At 44.7% G+C, this 15,204-nt stretch overlaps 1 protein-coding gene across 1 annotated transcript in view; it reads left to right on the top strand.

The window, feature by feature from the left end:
- BRINP1 (BMP/retinoic acid inducible neural specific 1) overlaps nucleotides 1-11,354 on the top strand; it is a 93,035-nt gene extending 81,681 nt beyond the window's left edge. The window contains exons 7-8 of the mRNA XM_066563156.1: nucleotides 3,974-4,196; nucleotides 9,604-11,354. Of these exons, the coding sequence (XP_066419253.1) occupies nucleotides 3,974-4,196; nucleotides 9,604-10,744 (1,364 nt within the window). The 3' untranslated portion in view covers nucleotides 10,745-11,354. The remainder of the gene's footprint in view (nucleotides 1-3,973; nucleotides 4,197-9,603) is intronic.
- Nucleotides 11,355-15,204: the final 3,850 nt, after the last annotated feature.

Here is a 15,204-nt window from a genome sequence, read left to right as displayed (position 1 = left end):
AACCCCAGGGCAAACCAGAAATGTGGATTTCAGGAGCTTTTGCCAGCTCAGTACCACACAAGTTTACAAGGATTACTGGCAGTGCCTGCCAGCACAGCTCTGCCACTGGTTATGTGTTAGCAGTTGTTAGCTCTGGCACAGCATCTTCACAAAAGGTGCTCAAGAGCCACAGATTGGTCTCACCAAACCCCTTCCCATCCCAGGGGATCTCACCCAGCACTGAGAAGGTGGGAGCCCTGTGGGGAGGGGAGTTCCAGCCCCACATCCTGTCCTTGCTGCACTCAATCCAAGCACAGGCCAGGGTAGATAATTATATCCAGGCTCCCTCCCCTTGAGATTTGAATGGGGGAAGGTGTTTTTCATTTGCCACGTTCAAGTGACATATTGCAGTGCAATTTCTGCCATATTCCACCCAGGGCTGGAGGCTTTTCAGGGCTAGATGGAGTGATTATCTTTATGTCTAAAGCTGCTGCATCTGATTCATCACTTTGATGCATCATGCGTGAACTTATCCTTTGAGATAGAAGTTGCTATCACAAAAGACTGCAGTATTAGTGTTTTGCTTCTTTGTTTTAATAAATATTCCCAATAACTAGAGGATTTTCTTCATTATGAACAGCAGAGGAGAAATCTCTGATGACACCTGAAGGCTTTTCCAATAAAGTGGACTGAAAGGCACAGGAGTGCTCTGAAAGCAAAATACCATTTTGCACAGGAAGCCACTGAAAGCCCAAAACATTTGTATTCTGCTTCTGGTCTGTGTTGGATCCTCTGTTAATTTGAAAAAAGTTGTGCAGGGTGAATCAAGAGTTGCTGTGATTTGGAATAGTATCTTCAAAGTCAAGGAGGCTGCAGTGAACTGAAGCTGCTTTGAATCAGCTCAGGAAATTTTTTACCCTGTGCTTCACTGCTTGTGGGTAAATTGAGAAAAATAACGCTGCCTTATTCTTGACATCTTAGAATGGCTGGTCAAAAACTTCAGTGATTGTGGATTAAAAAAAAAGCCAACTTTTAATTAAGTCATTTGGTGGAGTTAATTTGTTTGTTTATTCAAGACTATTGCTGTCTGATGTAAATGGGATTTATTTTTTTTTTAACATTGGCAAAAAGAAAATTTCATCTGTGAAAGAGATGTCTGACCTGCCAATTCCCTGTGGTGCCACTTGTGATGCTGAGTCACTGCCATGGGACTGCCTTAGGGATGGGGTGACTCAGCAGAAAGAGGGGCCAGGCTGCATCACGGGAGGTGTAGTTCCAGCCATCAGCAAGGTTTGCTGTGCAGAGGAATCAAATAACCACAAATGCAAACAGACTTGTTAATTAATTGGAAATTCTCAGGGTTGACTATGAACTATTCCCAGAAACAGGGAATATCCCCATCCATCCCCACCACTGGCTTTCAGGCAGAGTTATAAATAAATATAAATAATGAAGAAACGATGTTGGTTTTAAAGTACTTTTCTTTTTCTTCATCACCCTAATTTTAAACAACCCCATCCAGCTTTTGTTTTGCCAGATTTGCTGCTCATTTGTTTTTCCCCCAACGTTGCACTGCGGTAGCAAAATGTGCACACTGCACCGAAATTCCTGCCTCGCCCGTCTCAATGAAAAATGTTCCACATTCATCATCAGAGGGAAAAGAGCCTGGGCTCCTGCACAAAAAGGCTTTTGAGGAAATTGATTTATAAGGGGCGGGAAGCAAATGCAAGGCTTTTACTGCTGAAAGGTACCCGGAGTAATCAGCATGGTCAACAGAAGCAATTACACCTGATGGTGGTTCCAGAGGCCCACGGAAAAGCACAGTCAGGGCTGAGGAGGAGAAGGGCACTTGCAGCAGCATTAAAAACACAGTGAAAACCTGAGAGATTACTAAAAAAAAAATCTCTTGGTTGTCTTTGGGGGAGAAAGGAGACAAGCAGATGTCCCAGGGATGTTGGTAGTGCAGTGATGATGATTATTTGTATGAGGAGGATGTGAACATCCACTTACCATCCATGGCAGGATGGGACTGCCTGATGTACAAATATCCTTTGTTGGGCAGTTAAGCATGAACTGCAAGTAGGAAATTTCCTGCATAGGAAATCTGTTATGCAAATATCTTTAACTTTGTACTATAGGATTTAAATTATCTGATTTTTTTTTTCCACTAATTCTATGGATTATTTCTTTTTCTTATTTGAAAAGATGTCAGCCTTTACAAGCTCTCCTTTTCCTTCTGAAAATAGGATGAAGGAATTAAAAAAAAATATTGGGAAAGGATCAGAAATAATGTAGATGATGTAGAGGAAATACTTCTTGTTGGCTTGTTTGGGAAGTTTATGGCAGGGTCCTAGTCCAGCTTCCTTCTAGAAGCAGGACCAAAGCCAGCACCAGGTCAGGTCAGCCTTGGTTTTGCCTAGCAGAGTGTAAAATGAGAGATTTTTATACATCTCTGATCATGTTCCAGCACTGCATTACCTCCAAGTGATGAAGTTTTTCAGTAAATCATTTTAATTTCTCAAGCTGCAAACTGTGTATTGCTCCTTGTTACAGCAAGCGTCTCTCAAAAGAGGAGTTTTGTTCATATCTGTGAGTACCTTTTGCTGTAATTAAATATCCCTTGGCCTCCTCTTTACCAAGTGAGACCAGTGCAGCTCCCCACACCTGACTTTGCAGAGCTCAGAGCACCTCAATGTCCCTCAGCTCTGCCCTCCCAGCCTCTGTCCATCCCTTTTAGGTGGGTGCCCCAGGTGTAACACTGCCAAGAAAAGGTGAATATCAACTTCCCCAAGCAGGATTCAGCCCAGTATGAAGTTTTTTTTCCAGTGAGAGCAGGATGTGGACCCACCTCAGCCCCAGGACCTTCCTCAGCTGATTGTGCCCAAGCCTGTGCTGACACTTGGGGTTTTTCTCTCCTGGTACAAAACATTGCTCTTGTTGTTATTGCATTTGATGGAGTTCTTATTGTCCCACTCATTGCATTTCTCAAGGTCTCACTGTGTCAAATGTGGTTTTCTAGCATCAAAAATTGAGTTATTTTCCCCTGAGAAAGCTGGAACCATCTGGTTTTTCCTCATCTGAGGTTGTCCCAGCCTGGTAATCAGAATCTGAGCAAACCACCCTTCTCAGGCAGGAAGGAGGGGCTGATCAGAAACAGAAACAGTATCAGAATTGATGATTGTGATGAAAAAAACGAAACAACCTCAAACAAACCCTGCAGAACAGTGGGTTTTTTTCATTATCAAGCAAAATAAAATGGAAATAAAGTGATCAAAAAAACAACAAACACAACAAACAGCAATACCGCACAATATATTCTTCGATCAATTGGATTTGTTCCTTTGGCTAAAATTGACACCTTTTGTTCTCACTCGAGCCCTGCAAACTATTTCATTTTATTTTCCTCATTACAAAATGCAACTCATTTATCTTCAAATGGAGTTAAATAAGAGGTAAGAATCAGAATGCTCATTTTAAAAAATGCAAAAGCAGGACATTTTAACAGCATCCAAACCTTTCCTCTGGGGAATTTTTAAAGCTTTGTTTCTCTCCCTTTTTTTTTAATTACACAGCAAAATGCTTTGCCTTCAACAACAAACAGCATTTCAGGAGCAGCTGAAAAACGATGTAAATGAGAACACTTTAACTGAAAATGATTACAACTCCCAGCTTTTTGTTTATAACCCTTACACTATAACCTCATGTTCCAGGGAATTTCTGTTGTTGGTTTTTTTTTTTTCCTCCACCGTGTACATTTTAACTGTGCTGTTACACTTTGATATTCACTGTAGGGGTTTTTTTCCTATATGGGAGCAGCAACAGCCATGGGATTAGTAGCTTAACTCAGAGCAGTGAGTTAATGGGCAGCACCTTCCCCTGGCAGAGCTGATGGCCTCATCACCACCGCTCTTTCTCCACCCTGCCAACAAAACCTTTGTCACAGCTCAGAAACCTCCGCATTTCTCCCCATTTCTTGTGTGTGTGTGTGTTCCAGATGAGTTCAAATCCTTCATGAAAAGGCTACCTAGCAACCACTTCCTGACCATTGGGAGCATCCACCAGCACTGGGGGAACGACTGGGACCTGCAGAACCGCTACAAGCTGCTGCAGAGCTCGCTGGAAGCCCAGCGCCAGAAGATCCAGCGCACCGCCCGCAAACTCTTTGGCCTCAGCGTCCGGTGTCGGCACAATCCTAACCACCAGCTGCCTAGGGAAAGGTACCTCCATCCTTCCTCGGGCATGGGGGAGCTGGGCTCAGGGCCTGGTGGAGCTGGGCTTGGGTTTGGGATTAATCCCAGCAGGCTGTGTTTGGATGTAGGGGGTGTTGGCGTGGATGTTTGGGGAAAACGGTAAAATCTGGAAATTCCTGGAGGTGTAGGTAACTTTTGTCACATTCCTGATTACATTCACATCCCTTCTGTGTGGTTTTAGCTACCCAGGGGAAGGGTATCACTTATTCTTTAAGTTCTGCAAGAATATCTTCAGTCTGTTCTGCTTTTTTTGTGGTTTTCCCCTCAAGATCCACAGCTGAGCTTTCAGCCTCCTCTTGCTGTTCAAAGAGACATGTGGAGCACAAGGTGCTTCAGTCCATTCTTGGATTGTGCTCCTCAATATCTCCAGAGTGAAAGGAGAAGCTTTAGTTTCACTTGCAATACATCACATTTTTGCTGTGAGATGCAGTGTGAACCTGTAAAACCTCACTGAGCAGAAGCCTGGCAGGGTTATTATAGGTGGAGAGAGCAGATTTTCCATTTATTATATGTGGAGGAGAGCATTTTCCACTGCTACAGCAATTATTGATATCTGATAATCCCCTCCTGCTGGCTCCTTTCAGCCCTAACCTGTAGCTGAGTTGCTTCAATTCCTTTTTTGGAGACTTGCATTTCTGGATTTTCATAAACATCTCTTGCTGTGTCTTTCTACATTGTCTGGACTGAAGCAATATGGAAAATCTTGGGGGAAAAAAATGAGTCTGAGTGCCTTTTCTTGCATGCTTCTCTTGGAAGGGTCAGGCCAAGTTAATATTTGAAGAGAAACTGTTTGTTCACTTCCTTCATTACCTAAATATTCTGTTTCAAGACAAAATTGACAGATTGACTGCTGTCTACAGCTCTCATCCAGCTCCCTGGCTGCTGAACACGCTGACTTTTCATTTCATCACTGTGCAGCTCAGAAAACCCCTTCCAGGGCTTAACACCTCTTTAATTACCAAGAAATCTCATGTTTCTAGACAAAAATTTGATGGACTTACTAGGGATGAGGAGAAATATCTATTAAATGTAAGAGATTATGAAATAAAGTCTTTGGAGAGCTTCCTAAACCTGGCCCATCCCTGCCAAGTGGCGGAGCTGCTCTGACCAGGCTGAGTGCTGGAGGAGCCAAAGGCATGTCCAAGGTGGAATTTTTAGTTGTTTTTGAATTTTTAACAACAACAACAACAACAACAAAGTGAAGCAGCAGTGAGTAAATCTCCATCCAACCATGTTACTCCAAAAGATTCAGACAAATATGTCTTCAGCATTTATCATCTATTTTAAAAACCCAGCCAAGCAGAAAGGGAGCCTCCAAGTACTACAATGAAATGTGGGGGAAGGAGGGTGGAATGGATGATGGCAGATGGGTTTTTAACTGACTGATGTGCTTGATTTGTTTAAGTCAACATGAGCAGGCATATTATAATTTCTTTTCTTGTTTGTCATTCTGCATCTGCAGCTAGGCAGGGGAGCAGTGTGGTAGGAGCTCTATAGTGGAAGAGGTGCAGCCCATCTTTCTCCTCACAGAGCTGGGAAATACTCTCATTTTCTAATTGCTGCTGTACAGAATGACAGAGGCTTATCAAGCATGCCAGTGGCTTTGAAAGGATGGCTTGGTTCTATTAAGAGCAAGCCTCTCTCTCTCTAATACATGTAATTGTAAGCCTGCATTATACATTCAAAGGCTATGTTAAAAAAAAATAGATTGCAGCTGATTGTCCTCAGGGAAAGGAATAGGTGGTGCTTCCAAAAGGAAGATAAGAAAAGAAGAGTAGAGATTCTGGCAATTAGGCTGATTCTTCATGACCTTTGCAATGGCTAAAGAGATAGAAATATCTGTATCTATATCTCTCTATATATCTATATATCTATATATCTGTATATCTATATATCTATATCTCTATATCTCTATATATCTATATCTCTATATCTCTATATCTCTATATATCTATATTTTATCTGTAGAAGTATAGATAAATGTATAGATATATCAATATATATAGATATAGAGATGATATAGATAGATATAGATATAGATGATATAGATATAGATATAGATATATTTGGTCTGTACTTCTTTTGTCAAAACCCAGGAAAGTTTACAGGTTTAAAACAGAGGCAAGTCAGCTGGTTTAAAAAGGAGACCACTCCTCAGTTAATAAAACTTTGATGTCGAATGATCACCTGTAGTTTTATTTTAAAGCACTGGATGTAAAATAGAAATAACGTCCAATGGAGAGAAGGGTTATACATGTTCTGGCCTGCAGCCAAAATACATCTCACAGCTGCTGAGGAAAAAAATAGCATTTTTTACTTCACTCTCCTGTACAGAAAACCCAAAAGTACCCCCAGAGCAGCTAGTGATGGTTGGAAAGTGAAAGGTGAGTTTACAAAGGAAATTATTTAAGTCCCTGCCTTTTTTCCTGCAAATAAAAACCAAAATCTGTCTGGCTGCCTGTTCCCAGCATTGCCAGGGAGCCACATGTCCAGTGAGCAACAGTCAGAGAACACTGCAAAGTAATTCTCACTCAGAGCTTGGCCTGCAGGTCATATTTATTTTCACTTTAGAATGATGGAATCATTGAGGTTGGGAAAGACCTCCAAGATCGGTGAGTCCAACCTGGGCTTGATCCCCATTTTGTCACCCCAACCAGAGCAGTGAGTGCCACATCCAGGCGTTCCTTGGGCACCTCCAGGGGTGGGGATTCCCAGCACCTCCCTGGGAATATTTTAAATGAGGATCAGGGGCTGCTCTGGTACTGGTTTCCAGCTGTTCAGCAGTCGATTTTTCCAGCATCCTCCTGCTCTGACACCTCTTGGGTACAACGCCATGAGCCTGAGCCGTCAGAGGGGTGTGTTTTAAAACGTTACCTCCTGTCAGCTGAAGGGCTTTGGCTGGTCATGTGTATATTCTTAACCTGTCCCAGTCGCAAGAAAAAATGGGGTAATTTATACCACTTTACTTCTCTCTCACTCTCTCACACTTCCCATTGTCGTGTTTGTAGCTGATGCCCAGCTCTGCCCTGGATTCTGCATTTTTATTTAATTACATCCTTTATTGCTGCCATCAGGAGATGGTGGGTAGTCTCCTGTTTCATTTTCTTCATGGTTTTTTTAGTCTTCCTTGTATCTTTGCTGAAAGCTAACACACACACACACACCAACAAACAACCTCCCATCCATCCTCCACAAAGTTCATCTGGGGAGCAGGAAATTTACTGGTATCCATTTCAAGATATCAGCTGAGGTTCTTTCCCATTTTGTTCTGCTGGCTGTTAGTATAAAGAAGAAGATTACTATCCAGTGATTTTTTTCCTAACACAGAAAATACCCAAAATGGACAGAATGTGGTCATCTGACTCTAATTTATTTCATTCCTATGGCCTGGCAGTCCATGGTCCAGCAACTCAGGGGCATTATCAACACATAAAACCTGTGTAAAGCATCAATCCAGCACTGCACAAATCCAGGTGCATTTGACTGGCTTTCCAAACAGGAAGCACAAAGATTCAGATGGGTGAAAATATATTTGTATTGCTGAAAAGTGAGCAAAATTTCACCTGTGAGCAGAAGACAGCCTCAGTCCCTGGGATGGTTTGGAAATGCTTGTTGCTGTCAGCTTGTGGCTGTGTTTTACAGGCACACTGTACTGTGCTGTCCCCTCCCCTCCGGGGCAGAGCTGTCCCAGGAATTAAGAGGAGCCCTGTGCTCATTTTGAGGGACTAGGGCTGTGATTGTCTCCCTCTACAGCAGATATTTATGGGGGTCACTGCCTTGCTCCCAAGCTCCCCAGCCAGCCTTGTCCTTTCCACCAGCAGAAGAGCTCCTCTTGGCTGGGAATAGGGGGAAGAGTCCCTGTCAGCCCTGTACCAGGGGTAGAAGAATATGAAAAATTGTCTGTTCCCATATCCAACACTTCAGAATTTTTCTTCTAATGTCCTTCCTTTTTTCCTTGCCCTTCTTTTTACTCCTTTTCTTCCTGCTTTTCATTCCTGCCTGCTCTCTTTCAGTGGTTGCTGTTGCAGTTTTTCCCTTTCTCCACCCGTTACTCCTGCCCACTGTGTTTCTCTCTCATTTTTCCTTTTACCTGCACATTTTCCTCTTTTTCTTTCCCAATCTTTCTGTTTCTGCTCCTTGATTATTTCTTTCCTTCCAGTGCTTTCCTCTCTTTTACACTCTCATCCCTCCACTGGCTCCCTCCCCCTAATCATCTTGCTGTTCTTTGCTGCTGTATCATTTAATGCCTTCTTTGATACAGCCCACAGCTTAATGATTATTCGGAGGTCAGGCGATGCAGGTGCCATGAATTTCACTAATCCAGCTCTGAGAGCCTCTGTCCATAATCACTCCTCCTGTTCTACAGGGGCTGAATCCTAATTTGTCATTAGCCAGTCCTCTCACTGCAGCACTACCAAGAACTTTTTGCCCAGAGGAGACAATGAAGTATTCATTAGCCAGGGGGGAGGTGGAGGGGAGGGAGCAGTGGCTGCACACAGGGCTCTGCTGAGGGCTGCTGAGAAAGGAGCCGCTGTACCCAGCTTTCCTGGGGCAGTGGGAAGGGGGAAAAAGGGGGAACAAGGCAACGTGGCAAGTGGGTTGTGCAAAAAAAGTGAACGTGGGCTGCAGTGTCATTTTCTAGGAGTCGTTCCAGGGCTGCAGGATGTGGGGTTGAAAGTGCTGATCCAGCAGCTGTGGGAGTGGTGGGGCTCAGGGGTGGGTGAGCAGGGCTGATTTTAAGGAAGAGACTTCAAGAAGTGATTAATTAGCAGAAGAATTTTGGGGTTTTTTTTAAGGAGGAATAGTTTTAGCAGCTTTGTCTCTATGCATCCTGGCTTCCACCTTCTTTTCTACTGTTCTGAGCTCATAAGCAGAGGTTGCTGCTTGCTTTGCTTGTCCTGTTATGGGTCTGTGTTTTAGAGGGTGGAGCCAATTGCCAATGACCTGAAGAGCAGTTTTCTCCTGCTAGCCTGGGAGTTCTGCTGCCCTTGTGATGTCCTGATAGCCCCACAGACTCTGGCATGGCTTTATCAGCTCCATTCCCATGTCAATATAGCCCTGCTGGGATCCTTGGCAGGACACAGTGCCTGTCTTGGCTCCTGGTGCAGAGTGAAGATAGAGAGCTCAGGTGAGCATTTCCAACTGGTGGCAATTTCTTAGAAGGATTTTGCTCATCACCAGAGGAGTAAACAGCAGATGAAAGATTCAGTCTAGAAATAGACTGGAATAGCTCCCAGATGCCACGGCAGGGTATTGATGTTCCGAGAGCTCTGCCTCAGACATATCCCTGAAAACACTGTAGCTCCAGCAAGATGCCAACACTGATTCCCTGGGAGGCCTTACAGCGCTAATTCTTCCTCCTCCTCACCTGCAGGACGATACAGGAATGGCTTACCCGAGTCCAGTCCCTGCTCTACTGCAATGAGAACGGGTTCTGGGGGACGTTTCTGGAAAGCCAGCGAAGCTGCGTTTGCCACGGTGGCACCAGTCTGTGCCAGCGCCCCATCCCCTGCATCATCGGGGGCAACAACAGCTGTGCCATGTGCAGCCTTGCCAACATCTCCCTCTGCGGCTCGTGCAACAAGGGCTACAAGCTTTACCGAGGCCGCTGCGAGCCCCAGAACGTGGACTCGGAGCGGAGCGAGCAGTTCATCAGCTTTGAGACGGACTTGGACTTCCAGGACCTGGAGCTGAAGTACCTGCTGCAGAAGATGGACTCCCGCCTGTACGTGCACACCACTTTCATCAGCAACGAGATCCGCCTGGACACCTTCTTCGACCCGCGGTGGCGCAAGCGCATGTCCCTCACCTTGAAGAGCAACAAGAACCGGATGGACTTCATCCACATGGTGATCGGGATCTCCATGCGCATCTGCCAGATGCGCAACAGCAGCCTGGACCCCATGTTCTTTGTCTACGTCAACCCGTTCAGCGGGAGCCACTCGGAGGGCTGGAACATGCCCTTCGGGGAGTACGGCTACCCGCGCTGGGAGAAAATCCGCCTCCAAAACAGCCAGTGCTACAACTGGACCCTGCTGCTGGGCAACCGGTGGAAAACCTTTTTTGAGACCGTCCACATCTACCTACGCAGCCGGACTCGGCTGCCCTCCCTCCTGCGCAACGAGACTGGCCAAGGGCCCGTGGACCTTTCCGACCCCACCAAGCGCCAGTTCTACATCAAGATCTCAGACGTGCAGGTCTACGGCTACAGCCTGCGCTTCAACGCGGACCTCCTGCGCAGCGCGGTGCAGCAGGTCAACCAGTCCTACACGCAGGGCGGGCAGTTCTACTCCTCCTCCTCCGTCATGCTCTTGCTGCTGGATATTCGGGACCGAATCAACCGCCTGGCGCCTCCGGTGGCCCCGGGGAAGCCGCAGCTGGATCTGTTCTCGTGTATGCTCAAGCACCGCCTGAAGCTCACCAACAGCGAGATCATCCGAGTGAACCACGCCCTGGACCTGTACAACACCGAGATCCTCAAACAGTCCGACCAGATGACAGCCAAACTCTGCTAACCCCTGGACTTAGCAATGGACACTTTGGTGATTGATCCTTTTGCTGTATAAAAAAAAAAAAAAAAGAAAAATAAAACAAACAAATGAACAAAAAAAAAACCCACAAAAAAAAAAAAGAAAAAAAAGAAAAAAGAGAAAGGAAAAAAAAGTAAAAAAGGAAGAAGTAAAAGTGGGGGGAAAGAAAAGGGGGAAAATAAGATTTGTAAAATGTAATTAATATACAAAAGAGAAAAAAAAAAAGAGGAAATTCTTCATTTGTTGAAAACTAAACCCGTTCTAGCCGCTGTATAAGACTGTCAGGCATGTTTGTTATTTCTATAATCCGTCATAAAAGGGTAACACCGTACTCTCTCTTGACCTTGGGGGTGTTGCTTGTGAGTCCTCAGGGGCAGCAGAGGAAATAAAGGGAGGAGCAGGGAGAGGGGCAAACTTCTGTACTGAACTGTCAAGTTTTCTGCTATGCAGGTGCCAAGACAAAGAGACATACAGAAAAAAAAAATCAAAGCAAACAAACAAACAAGAGTTATATGTAAATGTAAAAGAGCTACCATTATTCCTATAGTGGGAGTAAATGGTTAAAGATAAAAGATATTTCTTCTGTTGAGATTTATGCCAGCTTTATGTTGAGTTATTCCTGCAGCCTGTGCTGAGCTTTGCTGGAGGACAGGAGGGAATGGCAGCCCTTGGGGGCTACAGCTGATGAGTTTTCTCACCTCCTTGGTGAGACCACACAGAAAAGGTGGAGGGAGGATGCAGGGCTCAGGTGTCCTCCCTTTGGGATTTCCATCTTGGAAGACATTTCACCAGAGGTAGAGACTCAGCAGATGCTGGAAAATGGGATGTGTTGGGTTTCTTAGCTTGACCTGCAGTTTGTGCCCTGCCCTGGGCTGGTGCTGCCTTCAGAGGTGCCAGAGGAGGAGCAGCACCTGTAAATCTTCCCTCACTCATCTTTCAGACCCTTCTAGATAGTCCCTAAATCAGAGAAAGCCAAAATCATAAAGGCAAAGCTGAGTTTGTCTTTCTGCCTCAGGTGCTGGGTTTTCCAATAGCACGGGGTAACCCTCATCAACACAAAAACTAAAGCACAATGCAAGGGAATACATTTCCAAGGAAACCTGGAGACACTGAAGGGTACGTAGGTCATAGGTCATCTCTGTTCACTGGGAAAGGAAAAAAATCCTTTTTACTTTCTTATGTTTCTGTGGCTGTGAATAATATCCTTGTCTCACTTACACTTTGTCCACAAAAAAAAAAATATATATAGCAAATATATGAGAACATTTTATTAAAATATATGCAAAATTAGTAAAAGGGAGGGGTGGGAGGGAAGAGCACAACAACCAAACATATCCTGAGTTTGCAAGGATAAAGCCAAATTAAAAAAAATGAGTTATCAAAAAAATACTAAAATAACCAAAAGGTGGGTAAAATTTTTTTGAATGTGTGGGGACATGTGTTTGGATTTAAACAAAAAGTAGGATGTTGAATGGACTGTGTGAATGAAGGATCATCTGAGCTGGGTGATGAAGTCTGAACACTGTGGGAGGTGAGTAGTGAGGTGTTTCTCTTAATTTCACTGTTTTTTTTAGTTGAAGTTGATTGAGAAGTGCTAGTGAGAGACTGGAATTCCTGCCCGCTCAGAAAGGGAGAAATAAATCTCTGATCCTGATGGCTTCCAGAGGTGGAGGAGCATCCTGGGGTAAACGGGTCTGAGCAAGGGGCACAGTCCTGATCCAAAGACCAAGATTCAGGTCTGGCTCAAGATTTAACGTGTTGGTTCAACAGAGTTCAAAACAGTCTTGTAGGAATTTTGACTTTATTTGAAGACTTTGGCTGAGATTCTGAGAGTAACATCAGTTCATGCATTGTGGTATTGGTCATGTGGTGCCAGGGGCTTGAGCTATTAAGGCTGGTTTCAGATTTAATTTATATGATTTAGGTTGTTCTCATCCAAATTTCCTGAGAAGAAACTGGATAGCTTAAGGAAAATATACATTCACTGAACTCTCCTGCTGAGCTACCAATTGAGGGCACAAGAAAAGCAATTTGGATAATCAGAAAAACCCCAAAAAGGGGGATTAGTCACCAAAGTCTGACATCAGAAGAAGAACTGGGTGAATTAAACAGCAAGGATGTTTTTAGGGATATTTCCTTTAGTGGGAGCTTTTTTTCCCTACCTTGTATCAAGATCTCTCTCTCACCTGGGCAGTCCACACAAGAGGCCTTGGGCTGCCCATTTTTCCCAGTGTTTGTTTTTCATTTGCTTGGTCTTTGCTTTGTGTAGCAGAAAATCATATTAGACCTCACCATTCCAAGAGTGTTCTTTATAGATGTGACATTTCTGCCTCAGCTTTCTGATAAGAGAACATTTGGCAGCAATCGTATGCATGGAGGTGAGTTTTAAGCAAATAGTAGAGAGTATTCATGGGAAATGAATGTCAAATTTGTAATTATCAGTAGAAATAATGTTCCTGACAGTTACATCCATCTAAGCAGGGAATAGAAATGTACTGTTTAAATTACATGTATGACCCAAAGAGCTGACACTTGAAAGAACTATGGTTATAGCTCTAAAAATACTGACTGCTGCCTGAGCTGCAGCCTGCATGCAATGATGGGATTTGCTCGTGGCTGGGAATAGTGGCTGTGCCAACACAGAGTGAAATTAATTCGATAAATTCTTTCCTTTGAGATAAGAATCCAGGTCTAGTGAGTGGAAGCCAAAGAAGCTGCAATTAAATCTCAGATCTCGTGGGTAACTAGCAGCACATTACCTAAATCTTGCCTGGTGTTTGTGGCACTGGTAGGGATCAAATCAATTGCCCTCATGTATCTTTAATGATGCCTTGGGATGAGCAGCCCCCAGCATTTACTGCCTTCAGCAATGGGGGCAGCTCCATAAACCTTAAGAAAGGTTTTGGGTGCCAAGACAACATTAAATCCTGGCTGGATTTAACAGCAAGTGCGTGCTGAGAGAGGCACGTGAGTTAACATTCCCATCGTGGCTGGGGAGCAGTGCAGGGAGAGGGAAGGAGTTTTGGCACAGCCGTGCTGTCAGCATATGGAACTCACCTTGGGAGTACCTGATGGTGCACCTGGAAATGATGGCACATCAACACCATAAAGTGGAGCCACGTTCCAACGTGGCTACATCAAATTTTGTGAAGGAATGCAGCAAAAATGTCAAGAAGAAACTCCCATGTCCTTCAAGGCAGGGAAAGTGAAGTTATTTGGCAGCTCAACCACCGTTTTGGGCTCACTGAGAAAATGGAAAATAACCCCAAACAAGCCAATCAAATGTGGATGATTGCTTTTGATGCTAGGAAATAAATTAAACAGGGCACATGCTGTGCTTCCACTGCTCAGTCCCAAAACCCTTCCCCAGGCAAGGGGCAGTCTGTGACAGCCAGATCCAGAAACATCCCCTGGGTTTGGTTTGGGGGATTTGTTCTGCAGGCAATAGGAGATGTGGAGGCATCTGACATCTGCTTCAGCAAGAGAAAGCAGTTCAGACCCCCAGAGAGGCCACACCAGTGCTCCAGTGGGGTTAATGGGCTCCTGAGGAAATGATGGCCATAAAAACGTGTTTGACAGGACAATGACTGGAATGGAGGGCAATTAACAGAGCAGAATTAGGTGGGACCCAGAGAACCCCTTCACCATAAAGCTCAACCCACTAACCTGTGTGCTCAGTGGGCATTGCTGCAGAGTTTCATGATAAAAGGGATGTTCAGACTCTCAAGTCAGAGTAACCATCCTCTGACTGTATGAGAACAAAACCCAGCTTCCTTCCTTGGCATGAGAAGGAGTTAGGGAGCAATCCATCAGACTGTCCAGCTCAGCTAATAGAGATGCTCCTACCAATTCAGGACAGATACTTGTCCCTTGATGTCGTTAAATTCGGCACTACATGAAAGCTGGAGCTCCCAAATAACCTAGGAAAAAAAAAAAAAAGAAAAGTCAATTCCAGGTGTCCCAAAGCCAAAGCAAGGAAAAAGCAGCAGGTAGGGCAGAATCCTGCTTCCCTTCAGATGCAGAAGACTTCTGGGACCATTTTCCTCCAGTCACATGACAGAAATTCATTGGGAGCTTCCTAAGAAATCTGCTCTTTTCAAATTATTCAAATTTAGACTCACCAGCCGGTGTGGCAGAAAGCAAGAGACGTCAGCAAGTCTTATTAACATGCTGATGCCATGGCTTCAGGAGTGTGCAGAATGTCCATTTGGATCAGGGCTAAGAGCACAGCATGAAGTTGCCATGGAAACGTAGGGAGGCCATTAATTAGCTATCACATGGAATCATCAGGAAGAATCTGGACCTCAGCAGCTTTGGCCTCCTCAGAGGCAAAGGGCACAGCCCCAGACACCCCCCCCAGTCAGGCCCAGTGACCACTGCACAGCTGCAGGAGCAGCCTCATGCTGGAGCAGAACTCTCCTCTTGAAGGGATGAGAAGTAGGTGG

The sequence above is a fragment of the Molothrus aeneus genome, chromosome 19, assembly GCF_037042795.1.
Source record: "Molothrus aeneus isolate 106 chromosome 19, BPBGC_Maene_1.0, whole genome shotgun sequence".
NCBI lineage: Eukaryota > Metazoa > Chordata > Aves > Passeriformes > Icteridae > Molothrus > Molothrus aeneus.
This window is presented reverse-complemented; position numbering and strand designations above follow the sequence as displayed.